The sequence below is a fragment of the Tyto alba genome, unplaced genomic scaffold, assembly GCF_018691265.1.
Source record: "Tyto alba isolate M040663 unplaced genomic scaffold, T.alba_DEE_v4.0 Super-Scaffold_14, whole genome shotgun sequence".
NCBI lineage: Eukaryota > Metazoa > Chordata > Aves > Strigiformes > Tytonidae > Tyto > Tyto alba.
In genome coordinates, this window is record NW_024881276.1 from 44,976,339 (window position 1) to 45,002,476 (window position 26,138).

General features: G+C 35.0%; 1 protein-coding gene across 5 annotated transcripts in view; it reads right to left on the reverse strand.

The window, feature by feature from the left end:
* LOC104357209 (ephrin type-A receptor 6) overlaps nucleotides 1-26,138 on the reverse strand; it is a 508,448-nt gene that overhangs the window by 90,060 nt on the left and 392,250 nt on the right. For all 5 annotated transcript variants that reach the window (XM_042788830.1, XM_042788826.1, XM_042788827.1 and 2 more), the window contains one exon: nucleotides 18,465-18,650. In XM_042788830.1, the coding sequence (XP_042644764.1) occupies nucleotides 18,465-18,650 (186 nt within the window). The remainder of the gene's footprint in view (nucleotides 1-18,464; nucleotides 18,651-26,138) is intronic.

A 26,138-nucleotide genomic window follows, 5' to 3' on the forward strand; every position in this document is an offset into this window, starting at 1 on the left:
CTAATGACATGGCTAAAGTAGGTTATTAGAAGACTACTGAAGATGCAGACTGCTCTTCAGACCTGCTATTTGTTGTTGTTTTGTCTTATGTCTTACACTTCAAACTGATCCAATACTTTCTGCAGGTGGAACTGTCCATTTCAGTTTTCGCTGTGTATTTTTGAGCATCTAACAACTTCAAAAGAGCAATTTGGCTGCTTCATTTAATAAACTGGAAAGAGAAGTTCTAGAGAGGTCAAAATTACTGTCAGTTATTTCTCTTTAACAGTACCATCAAAAGACGACTTTAGTTTGTTAATCTTTTCCCATAGATTTTGTTTGAAATTTGGAAAAATAAAAGAAAAAATGCACAGTTAGTGTATTTAATGTAAAAAAGCCATTGATTTATTGCTATATAGTCAGTTGTCTTGATGCTTTCCATACAGGGATTGTAAAGTTCAGCTAAGAGAAATTTCTGCAGATGAAGGCTATGGGGAAGTGAGACAAAGGGCTATAATGAGCATTTGCATTCAGTTTGGCAGGAAGCAACTGAATGACTTCAGAATGTTTTCACTCCTAACTGCACTCTCATGAAGGCAGGACTGTAACATTTAGTAATGAAATACTAGAGGACAGAATGTAGAAAGAGTTTTCCTCCTTTGGAATAGGGGAATTATAACTCAATGTCTGGGAGATGGCTGGCTTCTGTTATGAGCACCTTCCATTCTAAAATAAAAAGTGTTTTTTATTGTTACTAGTGTTTCCTCAGGGAATCTAGAAAAAGGGTTAGAGCATTTTTTCCAAAATTATTTGTAATATATCCATTATAGAAAGTACTGAAAACTGGTCGACTTTTCTCTCACATGATTTTATTGATTTATCCTTCTTAGACCACCAGGAATTGCACATTACTTCATAATCCTTTATGGCGGAGCATATGGAAGGTTTTCATGAGGAACGGCTTTATAAAACTTTTAAATTATGATGTCAGGTTACAATTTGTAGAGGATTCAAAAGGCTTGACTTGGAATGGAAAAAAAATATAAGAAGCTGGGCTAAAATTTATCCCTGATGAATTTGTTGGATCACATTTTCAGTACATTTAGAAATCATGGATCTATACAATTGATTTTAGCTGTTTTGAATGTTCTAATCTGGAGATTTTGAATATGCCTTTAATAATTTATTTTAGAGCTTTTTGACACATGCAAGCAAAGCAAAGGTGATAGACTATAGGGTGGTATGCCTAAATTTTTACCCATGTAACTCACATGTTATAGGAGAACATAATTTTTAAGATCACTAAACAATATTTTGCAACACAGATCATAAAATATTAGAGCACAACAACAATTAACAAAAGTGAGTGTGCCTACCCCTATTGAAATCACAGGATGGTTGAGGTTGGAAGGCACATCTGGAGGTCATCCAGTCCAACCAAATCATGGGAAGATTTCCATTACTTTGCAAATAATAGTGAAAACTTATGAAGTGTAAATTCTGCTCTCAGGTACCTAAGCTAGTAAAACCAAAACTTGCATGAAATGCATTTTGCTGTGCAGAGGGAAATTTGTACTATAATGTTCAGCAGCAAATTTTCAAGGGGTGGTCTAATTTTGTTTCACCAGATTCTACTCAAGTAAATTATGTCATACCAGAGCACTCACAAATAATTCTGTCATTCCTGAATGCACTTTCAAGAAGTCATATGTCTTTAACTTCGTTTGCCTAATCAACTTTTAAAGCAGCCTGAATTTTAAATCTCACTGTTGTAAAATACAGAGCCTGGAATCTTAACTCAAAGTAGAAAATACTATTAGAATACTTAAATAGCGTAAATATGCAGCCAATGTAAAACTCAGAACATCTTCTTAATTTACTAGGTACACTCTGACTAAGTTAGAAATAGTAATTTCTTGATGCATCTCCAAATGAATAACTACAATGAAAATTATATTTATGTTAGTAGATTTAGCAAGATATCAAGGTATATGAATAGAAGAAATAGGAAAACAAAATATAAACTAGTGTTGGAGGGATGCAGCTGATGACTGGAATGCCTTCTGAATTCTGGAATTCTTTCAGGAGGAACACATCAACATCTTAACCTGCAAAAGACCTTAGTACCTCTTCTGCTCCACTTTAGTCACCCAAGCAAAGTCTCAATTACAAAACCTGGGTGCTCTTCCTAGTTCTTAAAATTAGAGTTTAACTATCACGAGGCATCACTTTTGTCCTAGGATGTGGTATGGGTATATACCGTCTCCCAGACACATGCCCACAGAAAGGAAAATTGTATGTCCTATTTAGGAGGGGGCTGCAATGAGCTTCAGCCACATTCTCAGTCTGTGATGCAGCTGCCTACACACCCGGAATAATCCAGAGATCCTTTTGTCTGCCTCTGAGTAACTATCACACTTCATTGGGTTTCAGAATCTCACTTCAATAGATGATCCAGATTTAAGTTTAGTTCTGTCAGGATAGTGGCTTGAAGAAGAAGGATCACAGGAACTTGTCTGCAACACCATGCATCAAAGTGACCAGTTACTTCATTTTACTTCAGTTACTACTTGCTGTTACATAGCCACTGTTGGTGATTTCATCTAAGAATGAACTCTGCTGTGCACTTAAAACAAGAATTGAGCCTGTCCCATATCACGAGTATTACTCATGAAAGCTAAATGGATTTTCTGAATATTTGTGAGCAAGTTGGCTACCTGCAATCAAAATACACTTTAGGAAATGCTCTCTAAGAAATTGAACAAACTGTATCATATATTTCTCCTCAATAGTCTTAAAAATGGAATAACAGATGCTGAAAATTTCTCTTTTTGCTATATCTTAGAGAGACTGTGTGCACTTCAAAATTTTATTTTAGAACAAAAGCTCATTTTTCCCTCTGTTATTCTGCATAAGAAGGTTTCTTTCTCAGAAAGGGCTGAAAAGTAACATCCTACTGCACAACATCCCTAGCAGGACTGCCCTTTTTCAAAAGTCAGCTGCCATTATTTTCAATAGGACTGAAATTGTATATTGCCTACAGTTAGATGATTATTCTGAAAAATGCAGCAGTCTCCCAAAGTATTCAGTGAGCCCAGATTCACAAATGGTTCTTAAAGAGAGCCACTAGATCACTGGAAACAATAGGATGTAGTAGCCTCTTATGATAAAATTCTGTAACCAAAATAGCTGTGGTGCAGATGTGCTGTAAGAGCAATAGAAAATAAAACATATGTAGAGGAGAACTCTAAGAAATCCAGGGAGCAGAAAGAAGACTGTACCTTTGCTAATTAATCAATTTTCAGTTACAACCAATGGCAAAACTTCCTAAAAATTCCTAAAGAGCTCTTTTAAAAACCTTTGGATCAGATATTAGAAAATGTAGAAGAGAGGTGAACACTACAAATACATGTATCTGGAAGAATTAAAATTGTGTATGGAGGTATGTGTGCTTTGCAGAAAATAAACGTGCAAGCAAAAGCAGGGACAAAAAGGACTGGTGAAAGAACTTAACACAGAGGTTTGGAAGAGATTTGGATATATAATTACCTGCCTTGGATTCGCCTAGATTTGACAAACAACTGCATACCCAACTTAATCAATCCATAAATTCTGGCTGGCTTGTAACTTGCTTTTTTCTTTAAAAAAGAGCTTTAATAATTTCAGTAGAAATGCAAAGAAATACAAAATGGACATGGTCTCTGGTACTTATTAAAAATAAAGATTAGAAAGCCTGAATATTTTTTAGTATTTTGTTACTCTAGGACTGTGCTGTGATTTTGAAGGGCCTGATCTGAGATTTTAAATTTTCAGCAGCAACTTGCATTTAAAGTATAAAGAATTGTTGTAAAGATTTTTTTTAACCCCTGTTTATTGGTCATGTATAGTATTTAAAGAAGAGTGGGAGTTTCCATCAGAAAACAGACTTAAGGTTTAACCAGCCACCTACAGTGAAGTATATTAATGAACTTCTCTAGTGAACTTAAGCCTGTATCTGGAATGTGTATTATGAAACACATAAGACAACTTTAATGTTAATCCTTATTCCTTTTCTGCCTCTGCCAGCAGGCTAAGGAAGACTTAGTGTTGCCTTTGTGTGATGTAGTGTGGGGCAGAGGTGCTGCCATGACACCAGCACTGCTGAAGTTGTGATGGCCTTGTGGAAATACTATACAAATTCAGAGGTTTGTCTCTTTTAGTATCCAAGCAATATTTTTCTGGCACCCAGGCTCAACAAAATAATCTGAAGAAGAGTTTGTGTCCCTGAAAACATTTCTACTTTCTTCTCCAGTGACAGTAAGAAATGATAATTAAAAAAGGACCTGTTTTCTACAAATGCTGCTTTGCTTATTTTCACTGTGAGGTTTTTGCATGATAGAACAATGAGTGGTTCAGATATCTGGATTATTTATTTCCAGGCTTTTTTGGGGTTTACTTTTCAGTTTGACTTTAACTCTGAATTTACTTAATTTTATTGGTTTGGGAATAATAAAGCATCCACATGTTTTGGCCTCATTTCTGAGAAGTAGGCCACTGTAACATAGGCTTCGGTGAAAATATTTTAAAAGGGCTGATTTTCTATATCAAGTCCCCTAACTTCTGATCCAGACTTAAATTTACAGGGTGTATCTGGAAACATGAAGATGACATACACTTGATAAGGAAAAGCTGCTGTTCAGGTCTCCAAACCTGATGAGTTTAACCTTGAGATCCTTGTGAAAGATAATGCTTTCCTATAAAGCTGAAGTGCTGGAGTTCTCTTATTTCAGGATCAATGGAAGGGAATAAATGCAGACATAGCAATATTTACATAGAATGACACTATTTTAGAAAATCCCAATTATAGAAAGTTTTGGCTTTACTTACAACTTCTCTGGGAGAAAAAGCAAATGCTGAAAGAAGCTTCCAATTCCTAAGGAGGAACTGATGGAAGTTACAGAATATTTGGGTAGAATATTAACATCTAATTTAATTTCCCTTGGTGCTTTTAGACAAATATGCAATTTGGGGCGGGGGGGGGGGGGGAGGGGGGAAATGAGGGGATTGCTTCAAAAGAGTTCTACAAACACTATAGCCATTTATTTTGTGATGTGTTAAATGTCAAAGCACACTGAAGTTCTGGTTGCTGAGAGGACTGGTGTGACAACATTAATATGACTAAGGCTTTTAACAGCAGTAACAACTGTTGTGTTGAATCATCTTTGTAGTCTTAATGGAATAGTAATTGGAAATACCGTGCTTCTGTTATGGGATAAAACAATCTGTGTATGTTTAAGCTGTCTATTAAATGCATATTTTTCAGTTAGTGCTTAAACTGAAAATAGCTTTAGCACAATGCTAAACAAGAACTCTGAAACCCTTATGTACTTCTAGCTATGTATGATACCCAGAATGCTGTTCCAAGCACTGTATGTTGTATATTTGGATTTCATGATCACACATGTATTATCAAATTAGCTGGAAACAAAATACTTTAAAATAACAGTTTTCATGATAGAAAAAACAAAGCCTGTAATATTGGACAGAACCTTTGTGAATAATTTTCTGCACATCATGGCTTTGGGGAACGATTAGACCATTAATAATTAGCAATATGAATTTCATTTCAGTTGTCTTTTGATCACCCAGTTTTTGTGATTTTGGAAGGCAAGATCCTGAATAAAATCTGAGCATTATTATGATATTGAATTCTTCATCCTTTAAGACAGGAACCTCCCATGTGAAATGTTGATGGGGTCTTACAAATGGGATGGTTAAGAAGTTCCAGGGGCTTTTAAATTTTCAGATGTTCTTTTTCATGGTATTTCCATAAAAACAGAGATAATAGGTTTTGATTTTGTACTTCATGTTTAAAAATTTCAGTGAGTTTTAATCTAATGAGTGAAATAGCTTTTCACAGGTGACATCTGAAGATGAATGTATTCATGCAGCCTGCTGAACATTCTGCAGTTCTGCAGCTAAAGATCTGATAATCTACTCTTTTAGCCTTGCTAGCCTGTAACATTATGAACAAGGAGTAGGAGATAAATGCTCTCCACTTTTAGACAGTAATTAGTATCTCTGAAAAAGGCTCACAGTCTTCAGTTAAGAAAAAGACTTGGGGCTGATGTTCCAAGAGTCAGTTGACAGAAAAAGTGGGATTTTTATTAAATAAATGTAGAGTATGAATGGAGGGTGGAGGGTGAAGATTCCTTTCACTATTCATGTTCATACAATTCACTATTCACATTTCACTAATATCAATGGAATGAAGTATAAAGGCTTGATTTTCTTCTTGTTTACAAACACCAAGTGACTCCCTCAAATAAGTGATAAATAGGAAGATCACTATCATTATCATTATTGTGACCTCAGGTGAACTCTTTGATTAGAAATGTATTATATCCTCATTTAAATTTACAAATCTATGTTAGATAAAAAACCCTCTATGCCTAGGCTCAGTGAAGGTGTTCCAGCCCACACCTGATAACTCATGTTAGAAGACAGGTTGTAGGCAGCTCCTGTAGCTAACTAATGGGCTATGGCATATGCATAAGCATTCTGCTTCCTTTTTTTTTGGAAAATGCTACTGACCAAAGAGATTTAGCTGTGCTTGTTAATTGTCTCTTGGTGGATATCAGTGTATTCAGAGGATTTTCTCTCAAGCTCAAAGACCACTTGGTGTTAAGGGTGAATGCCATGTGGTAAAACCTCTTTCATCTGATCTTCCTTGTGCTAGATTTGGCAACAGTGATTCTGGCAAGATGAATATTGGGCAGTCAGTGTTTACACAGGCTGTGAAGTCACATTTTTCAATGCTTATGAAGGCATTAATTGGAAATTGGAAATAAATTGCCAATCTTATCTAAAACAGCAAAACAGTGTTTGTAAGCTGAAGAACATACTCAACTACAGCAGAAAGGAAAAAAGCAGAAAAAGGAAACAGTGGGTAAGTTATTAACAGTCTAGGGAGAAATTAACAAGTTTCTGTTGTTTGAGAAAGAAAGAAAATCAATTATGTGAATTCTAGAAGCAGTACAGTAGTTTGTTTCAGATTTCTACTATTATGAAAATTCTGTACTATGCTTCTCTAGATGAAATATTGAAATGAAGTCATTATCAGCTAAACTTATTTACTTTCAAATTTTATTCAGCAGAAATTACCTTGTTAAAGTTTAGCAGAAAAATGATAATATTTACCAATTGATGTAGTTATGAATTTATTCTGGTATGTCAGACTGAATACATTTGCCTCTTAAAATGTGTTTACAGGATTGTCATTAGTGTTTTGTGCTTATATTAAGAATATAAACTGAATACTCTGTTAACGCACACCATCTAATTATGGTGTTTTAAAAAATTTTATTTTTCTTCCACATTGCTTCTCTCTTTCAATTGTATCTTCCTTAACAGTTTTATCATCTACTCTGGATTTATAAGCAGTGCCAAGGCTATGTTTATCTGTGAAGAACTGTAAGATTTAAGAAGCAGTATTTTTTTTCAAACTGTATTTCCAACCAAAACTTCAAAAGTTTGGAATGGATCCCAGACAGTTTGCATCTAAATTATTTAATCATCTGGAACCTGAACTATGTATGTATTAAGAATCGGAAAGATAATTATAGTCTGTGAAATGGATACAGAACAACTCACAGCAGAGAGGATGTAAAGAAAGGATTTTGGAGGTCAGGAATATACAAAGAATGTAGTTATGGGCTGAGTTAATAGATTCTGAATAAACAGTTTACAGATGAATACTCTATTAAAATGATGACATTATTTTGTGTGGATGTTGATGATAGTGCTAGAAGAATGGTGGAAGCAGAAATAGTTTATCTGCCTTGGCTAGAGCTGCAATGCTGAGCGAGATTAGGAAGCAAAATGCACGGGTGTGTGTTCACTGCAAACCTCTGTCATTAAAGTTCTCACTTGCTCTCTAGAGCAGAACACAGAAAACACATGGCACTTTTCAACAGACCATAACTCAAACAAGTCTAAACAGATTTTTATTGCATAATATGACCATTCCACTTCCAAATTTCAAAGCTTTCTATCACTGAAAACGGTTACTTGCAGCAGTTTTTACTTCTGTACACTGGAAAATTAATCAGTATGTGGGAAACACGTCCCAGCTGGCAATATTACATACAAATCCCTTGATTCCTGTGTGAGGAGGATGCATCTGGTTTGAGATAGAGAGAAACTCTTCCTTACTCACAGAAACCTATCTGCAGTTTGCTAAAACAAACTGGTATTACATCCTTCTCAAGAAGTTCCTTTCTTTTCTCTTCTGCTCTATTTCTGTCCCATCCAAAGCATCACAAATATAGTTGTGTACAGCAATCCTTGCATTAGAAAGAAGATGATGCTGTAAATAGCCAATGGTTTATTTTCCTCACATCCAACTCTCATGTTTCCATAAAATACAATATCAGATCATCTATATGAGAAAATTACCAATCTATAATTTTCTTTCTTCACATGAATCTGCTGCTAAAGATATCTCAAGTTTGTTGCCTTCCATTAGAAATTTAGGTATGAGCCTTTAAACTGTAGTAAAGACCTCAATACAACCTCTTGAGGCAGAGGTTTATGTGACAGACCATGTGTGACAGCTGGACAACCACTACCATAACTACCTGATGAGCTAGAAGTTCCCTAGGGCTGATGGTCTCTCTATTTTGGAGTGACAAGATTGATCACAAGGCTCTTTCTTACTCTAGTTCAGGTAAATCTATGGACCATAACCTGTCCCTACGTATTAACCTGTACCACGTTGTTAGCATTCTCCCTCCAACTAATTGCTGATGTTGTTCTTGCATGTTCTGTTTCATCACATATTTGGCAAAGTGAACTGATAGGCCTAAACAACACAGAATAGAAAAAAAATATTATTTCATTCCTTACTCACATACTTGCAAACAAATGTAAAATTTGAAGAGATGTGAACCAGAGAAGGGGCTACAGCTTTTCTGGAATAGTTTTAATGACTCAAACATTTGTCCAGTTAATCAAATTTCAAGCATACAAGCTGATCTATTTAACTTTTCATATTAGGTGATTTAGGGTATGTTTACACAATGCATTCTCTTATTTCTTCTTTGACAGCCTTAACTTAGACAGCTGGTAATTAGAACCTGGCAGCATAACATGGTTGAAAGTGCTAACACCAATACTATTGGTCCATAAAGATTATCAGTATATCGCATATGAGAAAACACAGATAACTGTGCTCTATTTTTGGTAGTGACACAGAAATTTACATTAGTTTTAAAAAGCTATTTAAGGGTATCAACTTACCAGTAAAGGTCTAGTTGCTATCTTGTATCTGTTTACTTTAATGACACATATATTTTCTGAGGTTTGCAGAAGTACTAGGATACATGCCTACATCCTTAGATACCTAAAATCCACTGGATTAGAAGATTAATACTATTTATATCATTCACTACATTTGACAGCTCTTCTGTAGTAATGTTCTATCATTATTAAATTACTTATTCACAATGCTTATGGCTTCAACAGCACTCTGCCCTCTGAGTTTCTAAACACTTCATAAATACAGTCGGCCTTCATGATCTTAAAGGTCTTTTCCAACCTACATGATTCTATGATTCTATGATAAATGAACTTGTAAGTCCCCACAATAATGTTTTCATAGATATAAGGCAGTAGGCTTATCCAAAGAATCAGAAAATGCAAACAAAATCGTGAGGGTGAACAAGAACTCTTCATCCACAAGGAAACTATAGACAACATTAAAATAATACACTGAGAATAACTTCTCATCAAATTGAAAGCACCAGGGATATATTATTAGTTTGTTACACATATGTAAGTTTTAATTTAGTTAAGCCAGTGAGAATAGCAGCTGTTTCTTAAAAAAAGTAACCATGGGGACTTAACAGTAACCATGATTATGTCTCCCATCTTTTACTGTGTCACCTCAAGAAGAAGATGTGTCCCTTGGTATCAGACATGGATCTAGACTCAACATCTGCCATGTGACAGAAACATCGAATTATCTCTATTATTTTTATATCTAATCTAGATTGCTCCCACAAAAGTGCAGTCTTAGTGTAACATCTTAACTCAAAAAATCATGAAGCAGGTAAAACTTGGTATAATAAGGCTTCTACCTTAAGCAAGACACATCTGTTAGCTTATTATCAAGTACAAACTGTAATCCATGAAAATACAGAGATATGTTCCCCTAGCTGTGACAACCTTCCTGGTATAAGGTCTTATCTTAGATCACTGCAGCCTACAGTAGCTTTCTTGCCACTCTTTCATTCTTTAGGTGACAAGAACTACAACTGGAAACTAAGAGACTAATGGCAGCACAAAAGAAAGCAAGGTAGTAGGCAAATTCATCTGAGGCAATGCTACATCAGTCCTGACTACATTACATCATGATCCATACAAGCTTGTATTCTAAATTGTACTCTGTGATTTCACTATTCTTCCTTAGTACTTTCCTCAAATTTCCCCAGGTGATTTCTGATTAACCTACAGCACAGTCAGGGAAATAACAGCTGGGAAACTCTCCTCAGTGGTTCACTGTCAACATGGAAAGATACAAATAGTATGGTCCAGGACTTTTGCTAACTGTACTGTTTTCTCTTTAATGACTGTGATGCTGAAACCAAGAGTGTGTTTCTAAATCTGAGAAAGACAGTAAAATGGAAGGACTTGGAATGCTCGGGAAAAGTGTGAGAAAATATAGAACAGAATTCTGGAAGACAAAGCAGGTCAATGGAGATGGCAGCAAACAACCACACAAATACATCCTGGAGGAAAGACTGGACAGCTAATTGTTTCACAGAGGAGGATCTATGGGTAATAATAAACCAAAATAAAACACAACAATGGTTGCTATTGAAAACCACACATATTTAAAGATGAGTAACACAGTTTACATTTAAAATAATTATTTCCTGCTTGCTAGTGGAAGGTAAGGCTCAGCATCCACTGTATCCACTCTTGAAAGCCATACTTTAAAAAAGATAGAAAAACATTAAGAATGACCAAAAGTCTAGCAAACATATACCATGAAGAAAGACTTGACAGAACCTGGGTGATTTACTGAAGACAGTAAAGACATTATAATGGTCTACAAATGTAAAATATTGCTGCAAAGAGGAAAGGCACAAATTGTTCTACCAGAGACAGGAAAAGAGTTAATGGCCTTAAGGTGCAGTGAAAAAAAATAAAAATTGAATTAACACTAGGAAGGCTAAGTATGAGGACAGTTAAACACTCAACAGATTGCCCAGAGAGGCTGTGGAATCTTCACCAGGAGAGGTTTCTGAGAATAGGATAGGCAACCATCTATCCAGACTAGTTTAAATATAATTGATTCTGCCTTGGGGCAGGAAGATGGACAAGATGACCTCTCAGTGTCCTTCGCAGTCCAATGCTGTATATTCTGTGAATTACAAGATAATGATTTATTGTTGAAAAATAGTATAAAGTTTATTTAATTTGCCTTTTAAAAGGACACAACCCTGCTTCAATTTTGAGTGTAGTGTAATATTTAACAATTGGGTTGAAGCTTACCAAATAATGCTGCTGATATAATCTGACTTTGCTAGGCTCTAAAATACAGCAGAAACTCTCTTAGCTATCATTATAAATTATTCTCAAACTCAGTATGTCTTGGTATTAATTTCTGTGAGAGCACCTCACTTGTCAGCAAAGATTTAGCAACAGCAAAGTTGTAACAAGACTTTACCAATACTCAATTGCATGTATATTTACTAGTGTGTTATTGCCTCTATACAGAGTAAGAAATATATGTACAGGTATAAAAATAAATCAACCAAACACAGCTTATGAATCAGAATTATTGATTGCTTTATATACACTCTTTAACCCCTTCACTCCTTCAGCTGTCAATTGTAATTGCAATTGTCATTCATAATTGTTCTCATCATTACTTATATGGTTTTCCTACAGAGGCAACAGATCAGCCATGTTGCTGCATCAAACCTGTCAGAACAGTGCAATCTTGTCTCCTCCTGTTGTTCATTAAATCTTCTGGTTACAGCTGTTATAAAAAGCACCAACGGTTCATATATCACCTACACACTATACCTATCTTGCCCTTTAACTTATTGTACCATACGCTTCTCTACTTCAATGGTGGAGGAAGAAAGTGCATACTTTATTCAGAAGAGATATGGAAATGCAATCACTTGCAGTTAATAATTATGCTAATTACGCAAATTGATAATCATGCTTTTCCTTAAAAATAAAAAAAAAAAATCTTGCCATTTCTTATCTACAGGACTCTTTATGGCTGTTGGTAGGAATCATTTTTGTCACCTGTTTTCTGCTACAACCACATCTTTCATCAAAGCATCTAAATATCTTTGAAAGTCAGGTCCTACATGTCTGAATATAGACATATGAAGGTAAAGGATCCTGAAAAAGTAAAATCCTGTTTCCCAGATGTAACCTGTAAAAGTAGATTTATAGAAGTTTAGTTATGTTAGATACTGCATCAGAGTCAGATTAAGCTTCTGCTAACAAGATGTTAGCTGTTTGACTGTTTGATAATATGTTTTTTCTTCATTGCTTATCATCCTGTGAAAGATGTTACAGCAGAATTGGCAGTTATAATGTATAGCTTGCTAGCTGCAAAGCAGAATAGAAGAACACAGAAATGCGACTGATTTGAACTGCAGGAAGCCATATTGGCCCTTTAATTTTTGCAAAAAAAAATATATCAGAATGTAATGAATGAAAGAAAAAAATTATTTTTCCACAGGTTTAAAAGGTAAGTTTCTTTCAAGTAGATGTCATTCAGGAGAATCAGGTATTGTGTATTTTTAATTTTTGCCAGCAACCTTCAACAAATGGAATGCACGGTAGTTTGTATGTGTTATTTGAAATATCCACATGCATGTGTGCATCTGTAAAAATAACGCAGTACTATGAACATTAATTACATTCTTTGAATGGCAGTTCATGAAGGGCAACCTATTTTGCCAGAAGGCTACAGATACTTAGTTTTGTCTGTGTTACAGCAGTCACGTCCACAGCATTAACCTTCAACTATTTATTTTGGATGACATTCTAATAAAGTGATCTAGTAAATTTGGCCAACAGTGGGTGGTGGTTGTGGTTTTTGCATTAATTTGCTGGCCACACCAACACTAAATTCAGTAATGGGTTGTGATATTTATCTATGAAACAGGATACAAAGGAAAATAAAGACAGTGAGATAAATCTAAATTTATGGCTTCACTTACTGCACAATTTATAACATAACTGAAATTCTGCTGTTTTGTGTATCATTATGTGCATGGCTACAATACGTTTCCTCAGATAAATTCAGCTTTATACCTAATACCATGTAAAGCCCACTGGCTAATACGATACACATATAGTCTCACCACCACTCTGTGTCATCATGGATTGTTCATAAGGCAGAATGGAAGATACTCAGGGATGAATAATGCCTTCACTATGCACCTGTGTTGCATAATGCAGGTGCAAATGCCTGCCAGTGCAAGGGGTGGGCTCAAGGGGTGGATCTGAAGCCATTCTGGCTTCCAGCAGGTACATCTGTGCTTGGAGATGCTAGTGATATCTCAGTGATGTACTGAGATTACTGACAAAAGTAAATGTAGATTTGAAACTGATTACACTCTAGGTTATAAACAATACTATAATGCTAACATGAAATGTATTAACATCGTATGCTTTCTGTTGGCCCTAAAGGTTTTACTTTTCAGAAATCAATGATAAATACTGTGATGTAGGTCACATTTTTTGCGTGTATAATCATAATAATATTTGATAAGCTACCATGGTGTAGCCTACCTCAAATAATCACAACTTAACTCTTAAAAGATCAACATTTAAATTTTGCATGATCACATTTCTTGGGAGTACAATTTCACCATCCATGACCAAGCTAAGAATGTTACAAACACTGCCACAAAATTTCCTCAATCTTTTTGCATAACAGCCAAATATACAATGCTGTGTATAATAAACACATGTACTGCAAAATATGTCACCTTCCAAATTGAATTCTGAACTATATTTAACAGTCTCAACCTGTTAACAGGTTGCAGAAAAGATTCATTATGGTAAGGGTTCAAAGGCCTACAACATAATGTCTTGGCTGAAAAAAAAAAAAAACCAAACATTGTTATCTCCTGCATTTTAGAAAAACTAAAAATGGGTCAGATATGAAGAACTACATACCGCAAATAATAGTGAAGAAGTATCATGCTGCTACTTTGCCTTCCTCATAGACAAGGCAAGGTACACTGACCTCAGGACTCTTCTTGTACTAAACAGGTTACATACAATAATTTAAAAGGAAACTCAGTGATTAAAGCTTCGAGTTTAATTTGCCAGATGACTGACTAAAGATTTCAGAACTGTGATAAAATTCACAATTTGATAGTCACTAAAGGAAAACAGTGAGGAGATGATATGGGAGTTGAAGGTGTCATTCCAAACCTGGATTCAATGTTATGATAAGTTTACACAGAACCAAAAATCTTAATGCTGTCTTCATTCATCCTCCTTTCGTGAAGGGATTAATTTGAAAATTCTTCCAGAGAATAACAATACACATGTTTTTCAAGAAAATGAATGCCTTAAAAAGATTCCTCTTGTACCTGTGACAGGTGCAAATCCTCAAGTAGTCAAAGTTCGGAAATGGAAGCAATTTCTTAGAAATTAATTTTAACAATTGAAAGTTATTTGGGGTAAAGTCTGAGGGGGAGAGGAACAAACTAAGATTACAACTACAATAAAGGCCTTGCTGTGGCAGGTGCAGCCGTCCGATGAAAACGTGGCTTCCTGGCTGTTGAACCTTTCCTGTGCCCTTGTTCTCAGAGCTTTATGGTATTTAGGGTTCTCCACCAACACGGCCTGGTATTGACCACAGGTCAGATTTGGCTTGGGTGTAAATGGAGTCCCCTGGGGGAGCCCTTCTGAGCTCGTCCCACCTGGAGCAGCGTGCTGCAGGTAAGGGCTCTCCCCTTGGGTCGGGACGCCGCCCAGGGAAGCTCCTCGGGGTTCTGTGGGTTGGGAGACTGCCCTGAGATGTTCCTCGAGGTTGAGAGTCCTTACCCTTTATTAGGTGAGTGATTGTGTGTTTTGGGTTTTCATTAAGCCCTAGGAGAGTGTTTTGGGTTGTCGTTAAACTCTAGGAGTTTGTGTGGTGATAGTTTGTTCTCCTCTCACAGACATTTGGACCTGCTCTTTGTATGTTTGTGGAGTGTTGATGAATTGTGTTGGAAAATAAATTTTATTGTTATTTGTTTATTTGAGAGTTTCCACAACACTTGCATGCATTGATAATTTGTATTGACACAGTACTACACAGCACTGACAAGGTTGTGCTTTAAACTATTGTGGAAGATACCATCAAGCTAAACTAACTCTAGATTCCAGTTTAGTTAGTGTAACACCAATGATTTCTTCCAGTTTCGCTTGTGACTTCTGATTAGCAATATAAACTAATGATTGGATCCAGATTCTGTGCTTCGCTGTATTTGTCTTGGTCCGGCAAATTGCCCTTTAAATGAACTCTGTTAACATAAAGCTTGTGCTACAGCAAGTGTTCTCCCTACTGCTCTTGGTGATTAGAGATCGCTGTTAAGACAAATGAGAAATGAAGCAATCAGAAAAGGGGATTAAAGCTCTGTTTCAGACCTACTTTTGAGGAGGCTTAGTTTAGCATTTTTTTCATCCTGTATAGTACATATTACATAGCAATTTTGAAAACAGTATCTTTTAAAAGTTAATATCTGCTTAGCTGGTAGGACCAGATAAAAGCTCTCATTTGTAATGAACAGGCAAATTTGTTATTGCCCCAGTCAATAGCTATTGACTTGGTAGAGCACTTCTGCTTATTACAATCAGATCCTTTTTCTTTTTTGTTCAATAGTCAATGACACTGTAATGGAAGGTGCTGCTTACAAACTGATGCAATATATATCAGCAACTGCTAGAAGTTAATGACTAACGGTTACAAAGAGGAAAGCATGTGCTAAGAAGAGCATTACACGCCTATTAATCAAATCCACTGCATCCAAGGTGCCATTATAAGTTAGTGGAACTGTAAGGCACATCAGATAAATAGTTTCTGCTGTTATTAATCTAAGTTTTAACACAACACACCTTTTAATCATGCTATCATTACATAAATAATTTGGCTAGGACAAACTTCTGTCTGACTTTTACAGTACACCTTTTAGTTATAAGAAATTTCTGTCCTTTGTTGGCTTGTTCAATCCTAGATTTAGGATTTAGTAAAATGCAAAGTAACTGTTCTGCTCACAGCTGAAGTCATGTTACTCTCTGAATACCACAGATGGGGCAGTATAAATGCTAGGCAACATCCTAAAGATAAAGTAGCAAAAGAGAATCATAGCAGACTGCTTGTGTCCATTGCTCAGCCCACCTCCTAGCTTCCTCTCTGCAGCAGAGCAGCACTGCACAACTTTGGCCTTTACACTTTAAATTACTTGCACCTTCCATGCCTTACAGTAAAATTTGTTAATAATTCATGTATTTTTTTCATTCTATAATTATTGCTGTATAATTGTTTTATTTTTTTACACTTGCCTGACCCCAAAATATTTTCTTTCACACTTCCTCTACTTACTTGACATCTGAGAGATGCATATTTTTATAGGACAGTGTGACTATAACAATAACATCTACTATTTTTATATTACCTCTAAGCAAACATTCCAAAAACAATAATAAAGTTTATTGACTCCGTAGAGAAAAGCAGAGTAGCTAACGATGACTTCTTGATTTACCGTGATCTATAATTACTTTTTGTGTAGAATAGGAACAAATACTCTAGTCTTCAAGCACTAATTTATCTGGTTTGTTTTTTCTTGCTTTTTTGTTTTTTGTTTTCTGAATGCAATCTTCATTTTTCTCTAGACTGATGATGAGACATTACAGAAAGAAAATTTATAAATGTGGCAAAGATTAAACAATCATGTCATTGCCAAGTACATTATACTCTGCTCTGTGCTCCATCTAATTAGATTTAAACAATGTTTGTAAATCACAACCATTAGTCTTTTTCAGAAATGACACATACACCACAAGATCCACCACATGGATCCTAGTCATACCTATGATACTGGTTCATAAACTGCCCATGTTGGTGAAGACTGGTAGAATTTAATTGCTATTATACTTCTCATTATGAAGCTAGGAGCAAAATGCAATTAAGTTCCTACATATTCTAATCTCTTGACAAAGATTGCCAATGCTGCTCAGCCAATATTGACTCATTTTCTTTGTTATCAGCAGAGCAGTTACTGACAGGAGAGCAATGGAGGAAACTAAGCCATATCTTCTCAGAAGTCTGCAACACAATGGATTTTGTTAGTCTAGTAATCAAACATTCCTAAATAATAACAGTATCCTTGCAATACTGTGTGAAATAAAAAAAAAATCCTCTTAATCTTAATTTAGAACCACAAAGAGACAGTTTTGAACAAGGTAATCCCATAAACCTATTGAAATTCCATTCCAGTGACATGAGTTCAGGAGCTATACCTCCCTCTTTGTTCTACTACATTGTGTTTTCCAAACATAGCTTTTGATACTGTAACAAGGTGAAAACAGGAAATATTCACTACATATTTATTGCATTACTGTGATGGTAAGAGGACATCATTGTTTCACATGCACGACACTTGATCTTTAAAAGAAAAATGTAAGTACTCCAAATCAGCAAACCACATGACTTAGTTGAGGCAATGATTAATTTTGAAAAGAGTAAAACTTAGGAGTTTTTCAATTAATTACTGCAAAAATTTGGCATTAAAGAAATTACATGCATGTTAATAAGACTTTTTACTTAATACTCATGATAGCTAGGTATTTCAGCATTTCAGAAAAGTCCATAACACCACTAAAAATGTTAGATTTCAGAGGCAAGGGATATCTCTTGAAGGCTGCAACAGGTATAAAGAGTAAAACATTTCATAGATTATTCTGGAATTTTAGTGAATCATTTGCAAGTGTACAATAAATTTAAAGGTGTTTACATTTTATTTCTTTAAAATAGGAAATTGATCTCTTCTGGTACCAAAATCAGTGAACTACAACCAAATAATGAGTGATTGTGGGAGAAGAAGAATATAATTGTTACTTTACAAGATGATTTGACTTCATTGTCAACTCAGTTACATTTACATTTATGGTTTTCTCTACTGTATTCCACTTGCCTACAAGCAAATGCTACAGACTATTTCATAAGAATCTGTAAAGACTTTATTTGAATGAGGATTATTCTTATTAAAAAATAAAAATAAAACTTTTCTAATTGAAAACAGATTGGTTGTGCATTGCCTATTACTAACTCTGCAGTATCTACTATCACGTTGTGATTAACATAATTTCTGAGAATTGCAATCCATATTGAATGTAGAAGTAATGCTTAATTTTGATACTAAATGACACAGAGTGGGAAAAACAACAAAAACCTATTAATAGTAACTTACTTTTTGTAACAACTCCTTCAAGGCGAATTATATTTGGGTGATCAAACTGTCCCATGATACTAGCCTCTCTCAGGAAATCTCTTCTCTGCCTGTCCACATAGCCACCTTTTAGAGTTTTAATTGCAACAGGTATTTCTCTTTTTCCTGGTGTCTTCAGACGTCCACTGCATACTTCTCCAAACTCACCTTAAATAGATAAAATATTTGTTAAATTATCCTAGTGCCTGAAGAATTACAGTACAGTTTGTATTGCTGAACTTAAACACATTATTTTTTGAAATAACTTTCAATAGCAGACTTAAAAGCTGTTTTTTTTTAATAGCTTAATTATTTGTAGTTGTCAGTGAAACAAGAATGCAAAAATATTCAAGAAACTCACACATTCTGTAGAAGTGGACAGAGAACTAACAGATGGGAAATTCAAGTTCCTGAGTTTCATCACATCCCAGAAAAGCAAAATATTCAGCATTACTCCAAAACAAATCATCACCTTTCCTTTGTGCCACACCACAAGATTGTGGGGACTTGTGCTTTCAATGCAACAGTCAAACCATCTGCCCTTCACAGTGTGGTTCATCTTGCTTTACTGACACTTTGAGACTGAATTTTGATATCAGTATGTTAGTGATATGAGTTTATTATGGGGAAGGAATGTAATGACACTTATATTTTAATTCTAATGAAGATAAAATACTTACCTAAAATACCTATTTATAGCAGTATCTATCTATAGGGGTGCCATGCACTAAGATCTATATGAAAAGAAATGCCATGAGAATATCAGAATACCTGACTATCCTCCAATTGTAGAAAGCATTTAAAATGCTCTTAATCCTATTATGCCCCAGAAAAGCACTTGCACATGATTTATTTAAATGGACTTACACACCTATTTGAAATTAATCACATATTTCACTGTTCAGATGGCCAAAGGGCAACAGTTTCAGCAAATCAGGACTGAGTTGCATGAGAGGAATCTCAAAGCTTGCTTCACCTGATGTTTTCCTGTGTATATTAAGCCCTTTGAAGAATGTATGTCTCGTGTGCCCTGTACACATTTACTAATTAAGTCTGTATGGAAATCACAACTTTCCTTTGATTTTGAAGCCACTCAAAAGTTATTTAAAGCCCCTACCAAATATACTGTGGATGCCTGCAGGTCAGTTTTCAATGGTTCATAATTCAGTAAATGAAAAATAGTGTTCACTAAAATATTTCAAAGCACTTCTCAGCGCAGGGTACTTCCACTGCAAAACTAAACTCTCTACCCCAGTCATTTTGGAATCAGAACTGCTGAAAAACAAAAAAATGAGTCATAAGCAGATATATATTTAACTAGAGGAAATAAATTATTACCCCCTCCGCTGAGTGCTGCCTGAATTAGTTTTCTTAAACTTTAAGGACAGAACAAAAGAAAACAAAATAAGAGAGCCCTATCCTGTAACAGTGTGTCTTCAGATATGAACCGAATCTAGAGGAGAGAGGTCTTAAAGGTAGAAGCTTCACTTCAGAAACATGTAACTCCCTAATGTTACAGGATTAGAATGGATATTGTCATACAGCTTTTATTTTATTAGGTTGTGTCATTTCCACTAAAACAGAACAAGGTTTTATTAGCCAATAAGATCCAGGAGGAGTGGAGGGATTAAAAAACAATTTCATAGCTTGTCTTTCACGTCAAAACAGAGACATCATCAAGTGCAAGAGTACAATTAACAGATGCTGAACATAACCTCTGAATAAATTAGCAGCTTCTTAAACAGCTAACAAAAGCCAAGTGTCCTATGTCTTCTTTCTACCAAAAAAAAAGGCCAATTGTTTTATTTCTACATAATTTTAAAAAATAAATCAGAGCATGTGCTTCCCTGAAGATATGTGTGTATGTCTGAAAGTATATGTCATCAGACTAATTCTGTGGGAATCTTCTGACAAAATGGGAAGTTGGGTTGCCCCTCTAGCTCTTAGAGGGCTCTCCTTAAAAGTTTGTTTTCCTGACTACTGCCATTGAAAAAGTAGTAGCTAATTTGGACTTCTAACGTCCTACCATAAAACAGTATTAAAACCTGAATGTTTTGAAGGAGACATAGTAAAACAATCTTCTAGTCTGTGGTACATCCAGCAGTGCTAGAACACATCTCTAAAGGCATGACCTTATTGCATCTTACTGGCTTTTCAAATGTGTCTATAATGAGAAAAATTTCCTATTTCTTTCTCTTGATGAAACAGTGAAAAGCAAAAATACGAGTGCCTTAATATCCAGATTTTAAAAGCGATCTCATTATCAATAATTCTGCAGAACAGCAAAATCTCATTTTTGAGAAGAATTTCAAAAGCATAGGTTATAGAATAAATTGTTTTGCTTGCATAAGATTATACAGGAGTATTACAACTTCAGAATATCATACATAATGGCATTCATACCTCAGGGACTGTAAATGGCTGTTCACCCAGTGTTTTGAAATTAGCTTAACTGAAGGAGGAAGGTAAAAGACTTACAACCCCAAGATTTATTATCTGTACAACATACAAACCAGGGGAAGGTACACTGTTTCTTCTCTCTGACCTGTTTCTTTTCCCTTTTTTGGATGTGTGATTTGTACAGTTATAAAGAAATTTCACTCCCCTTAGATATTGGGATTGATAAACTGGTGAACATAAAGACTAACAGCAATTTTTTTTTGTGACATGATGTCAAACAGTCATCAGCTCACAGAACAGACAGTTACTACATTTAGAAAACTAAGGTATGTGTAATAACTTCTAGTTCTGGTTTAGACAAGATGGAGATCAATGATATAATTTAAAGCATTGAACTATTTACACTGAGAAGGAGTTTGATGAGATTTCATCACAGAGTATTTTTTCTATACTTTTGCTCAGATAAAGAATTTTTAATGTTTTTAAAGTCAAAGGGGAATGCATTCAACAAAAGGGATTTTTAAAATCTAAGAATCTAAGTCTCATTGCTCATGTTTGAACATAAACAAGACAAATGTTGACCCTGCAGCAGTAAAGGTTCATGACTGCATGTGTAATAAGTAGAAGCTAAGAGCTAGATGTCAATGAAGTCAACATCTTTTTTTGCTCCAGGGAAAAAGCTGGTGATAACTAGAGAAAAAGATACGAGTTCATTATCTGTTCAGTTTTAATAAAGTGTAAGTAATCCCTGGTTTAATGATATAAACCCCACACATCTTACTGTATGTTATACAAAAATAAGCTAATTGAGCCGTCTAGAAATTTAGCCTATAGAAACCATGCATCCCTTTTCTCATTCAGTCATAACGTGTGTTATTTAAAATGAAACAGGAATAGTCAGTCACTTAAAAGTCTGATATGCAGTCTACATAGGATCAAAACAAATGTCTTGCAATATATACAGTTGCTGTTGATAGAACTGAAAGGTCACAGCACCAAATACAGCTCAACTAATTTTCCCCAGCTTTAGTCATTAGACCTGTGGGAGAACTGGCAGAAGATTTAGATTATAAAAAGAATATAGCACACTCCTTATGAAAAGTTAGAGTTGGCCCTTCCTTGAGTTTCAACATTTTAAGAAAGAAAATAAAAGGATAATTGTAACTTTTAAGACAGACTTGACAAAGTACCACTGGAAATTCCTTCCATGAAGAGATGTTGAAGCCTTAAACCAAAGAGAAGTAGAGATTGGGCAGAAAAAAAGTGTCATGGACAGGACAAAATCAAACGATATGATAACATGTCAGTAGGTGCAGCAAGGTCAATATAAAGAGTGGCTGAAAGGGACCATCTGAAGAAAATCTACAGCAATGAATAGATGGCAAATTGTGGGAACAGACAAAAAGGTGCCCAGTGATCTTTCTAATGAACCAGTGGGAGATCTCATGGAATATTTAATACTAATGATAAAAAACTGGGCCAAGAGTTTTGAATCTAAGAATATACAATATCAAATTAAACAATAGTAAAATTTTGTAATAAGTAGTGGATAAAATAAAAGGAAATGGACTAATCAGTTTCACCACTTAAACAGTAACTATTGCTAGAATGTGAACTTCACTAATACCTGTTTGTTTGTTTGGTATTATGATAAGAAGCATAAGATAAGTGCTTACCAATAGCTTCTGTTTTGCCTTTGGTATTGTAATCTGCTTACTTTTATGAATATTTCATCAAACTGCAATTTCCATTTTGGTTTTAAACTGTTTCCCCTAGTGCCTTTACCCTCAAGTTTGAGACAGGATAACAGTAGAAGTTATTTAAAGACTAACAAAAGAGACCATTACCCTTGATAATAATTCATTCAATCAAAAGGTCTACAAAACAGTATTTTTTTTTCTCCGATGAAACAGATGTAGAGTAGGAGATGATGGGAAGCCACTCAGGGGAAGTAACCTGACCACATATCCATCTTGAATATGGATATATGTGCAGATATTTTAACTTTAATGCAGCTCTCTTGCATCTACACATAGAGTAAGTAAAGCACGAATAATTTAGAAAGAACTTTGCAAACTCTGTATTTTACTTGCTTTATTTTCCCCAAAGAACCAGAGGGAAGGATAGTAATTCTGAGAGTTTGCAGATGTACTGGAACACCACAAGCATGCCAGAGGGTAAGACTGGGAGAGTAGAGATCAAAGTTTCAATTAACTGCCTCCATAGAATATAGTGGCTGCATTCAAAAACATCAGCTCAGTAAATGTCCACTAGAAGGACATGAAAAATGATTTTAGCAAGAGATTGTACCAAGTTATTCTTTCTCGAAGTAATCTTGTAAGCTCAGCATCCTTTCTTAAACTCTTGCTGCTTTGCATTTCCTATTATTACCCATCTAATGGTATGAAGTCGCAACAGGAATGTTTATTAAATCTACAACTAAATGCATAGACATTATCCTTTTATTTTGACTATGATGTCTTTTAGTGTTGCAGGCCAAGTGTCATCTTGATCTTTGTAACTACTAAAGGCTGTTTTCCAACCTGCTGTTACTGCTTGAAGATCTTGCTACTTTTTCAATTTGACCATTTGTTGCCACCTTCTCTGAACCTATTTTTAGTATCTGATGGAAAACCATCATTATGTGGAGCAGTCAGTGTGTAAGAAACAATTTTAGATATTTGCTCTCTTTTTTTACATCATGTAGTACTACCCTTATGTTACTAGTACTTGGCACCACAGGAGCAAACTAAATTGACTGGATAACATGGCTAATAAATGACTGCAGAGAAATCACAATGTCTTGTGCAGCATTCAGATGTACCTGTACGACAGAGCATAAGTAGGTAAATACACTCAGGGAATCTTAAATTTTGTACTTCTAAGCAGAGACTGAAAAATAGGACAAAAGTAAATAAAACCAACCAACCAAATAAATAAATAAATAAATAGCAGGTTTTGTTTTTCAAGTCTAGAATGTATGAATATCTGAGGCAAGAGGAGCAGGTAGGAAATTTTAACTTTTAACAGTGCTGTAATCAGAAATGAGATAATCAGTAGCTTTAGTTGAAAATACTACTTCTGATTTGATGGTATCATCCTCAGATAGATTACTCAGCAGCAAATAATATAATGTACATTTCCAAGTCACATATTCCAAAATTGTAATTACCAAATACTTTAAAACATAATTTAGAGTTAAGTAAGCCGAAAAAATAAACTAGAAAAAATACTTGAGTATCAAAGCCATCTAGTGAATTGTCAAGAGCTTTTGGACTTGACTTTTTCAACTGAAAAACCAAATTGGAAACTGCTTTCAGGGAAAGATCAGTTTCAAAAATTTCTTGACCACAAATGCTAGAAAAAAGATTTTAGATGTTTGCAATGTTCCACTTCAACATTTTCAAAATTAAAACTTTTAGATCTTGAATGGAAATAATTTTTGTTTTGAAAAATTAAAGTTACATCAATTCATAATGAAAATCATAGATCAAAATAAAATATTCAAACAAAACAAATTCAAGAAATGCATCTATTCACTTCTTAAAAATTTTAATGTTTCATTTTGTAAAAGATTTTAATTTTTTGTTTCACTTAAGTGAAAATTGTAAACATATTTTAAAAGTAATTCTCTTATGATAAGAAATCCATTTTATATCCACTTGCAGTATTTAATACAAAATTAGAGAGAAGGCAAAAAGAAAGTAGGACTGCTGTGAATTATAATGATATGTTATGCCCCCTAGCAGGTATTGAAGAACTCTGTGAGAAACTGTACTCTCCATGCCTCAGGCATGGTATTTAACCTGTATCTTGCCTGCATGGAAATGGGTTTAAATTTCATTGCAACCAGTTTGCAAGTCCTGCCAGGCAAACATCTTTGAAGGTGGCAGATTACCCAAGCAATTTTAGAAGATAAAAAATATAAAAATAAAATAAGACAAAGCATGCAAGAATTCAGTCCCACACATGCAAGAAAAGGGAGAGAGAAGCTGAGTAAAGCATTTTCATAAATGAATTACATTGAGAATAAGGACACAATTTTCATCTGAACTAAAATCAATAAGCTCAATCCTTGTCTGTCGTATTCAACCGCTTTAAAATCAGCAGTTATACCAGTGCCGAATGTAGTTCAATATGCTTTATAATCTAAGACATCAATATCTATAGTATGACTGAAGAAAAGGAAGAAATAAAAGAAATCAGATAGAATATTTTCTGCAGAAGTCAGCCCTCTGGAGGCTCTCTCAAGCTCATATTTTCAGTGGTGCACAGTGCCAGATACATATTCTCTAGCTTAAGCAATCACATAAACTCTGAAGTACTCCAGTGATATGGACTGCAGCATGAAACAGAATTTTCCCTCTTGCTTTCAGGTTCGTACTTTCTCTCCCCTGTTTGTTAACAGACCTGGTTTTATTTCTGTTATATTATTTGCATGACATTTTCTAGTGCATAAAACACTTTTTAGCAACACTGGAGACATTTCCATTGCTATCAGTGTAGTAATGTATCAATAAATGGGGGATCTCAGCTGAAAAATACCTCTCCTTTCTTGAGTGACTAAGATATATGAAACAAAGATAAAAAAGAAGGATCACAATGCATTATAACTTCTGATAGTAATTTTCTTGACAATACTTAATAGCATGAGTTCTTTGGTGGGCTGACTATGAGCAAATTAAAATAATGTTTTTTCCAGTGACCCCTTTCTACAAGATGTCACTGATTTTTGCAGTCTGTTGTACTGTGAATTATTTTATTTTTTTCTTGATGGCATTAAAGTTAGAGAAAGTAAATAAGGTAACAAAACCCACGTTTATATGTTGGCATTTACTTAGTAAGTAATAAAACAGCATTGTTAAAGAAAGCCCAGAATGGATAGCTCAAAGGTGGGCATTGGAGTGTGGAACATACTAACTATTGCTACTGAAATAGAATTACAGTGAGGTGAAGATAAAACATCTGTGTAGTCAGTATTATAAGTACCTCTAAGACTGTAATTTACAAAACTTGGTCACTCTTAATATCTTAAGGATGCAGAGAAATATCCATATTGTTAAACTGAAGACAGGTATAGTGTTAATGTCTTTTACAGGAAGAAATTAATTTTCAGAGTTGGAATTACAGCTCAGGATTCTGTTCCTATGGTTCATCAAAATTTCTGACACAGACCCTTAGCTCTCCTGTCTTCCCTTTCTGCTGGGGCTGAGAAATGATTAATGCTCCCCAGCCATTGGCAGTGTGCAGATAAGA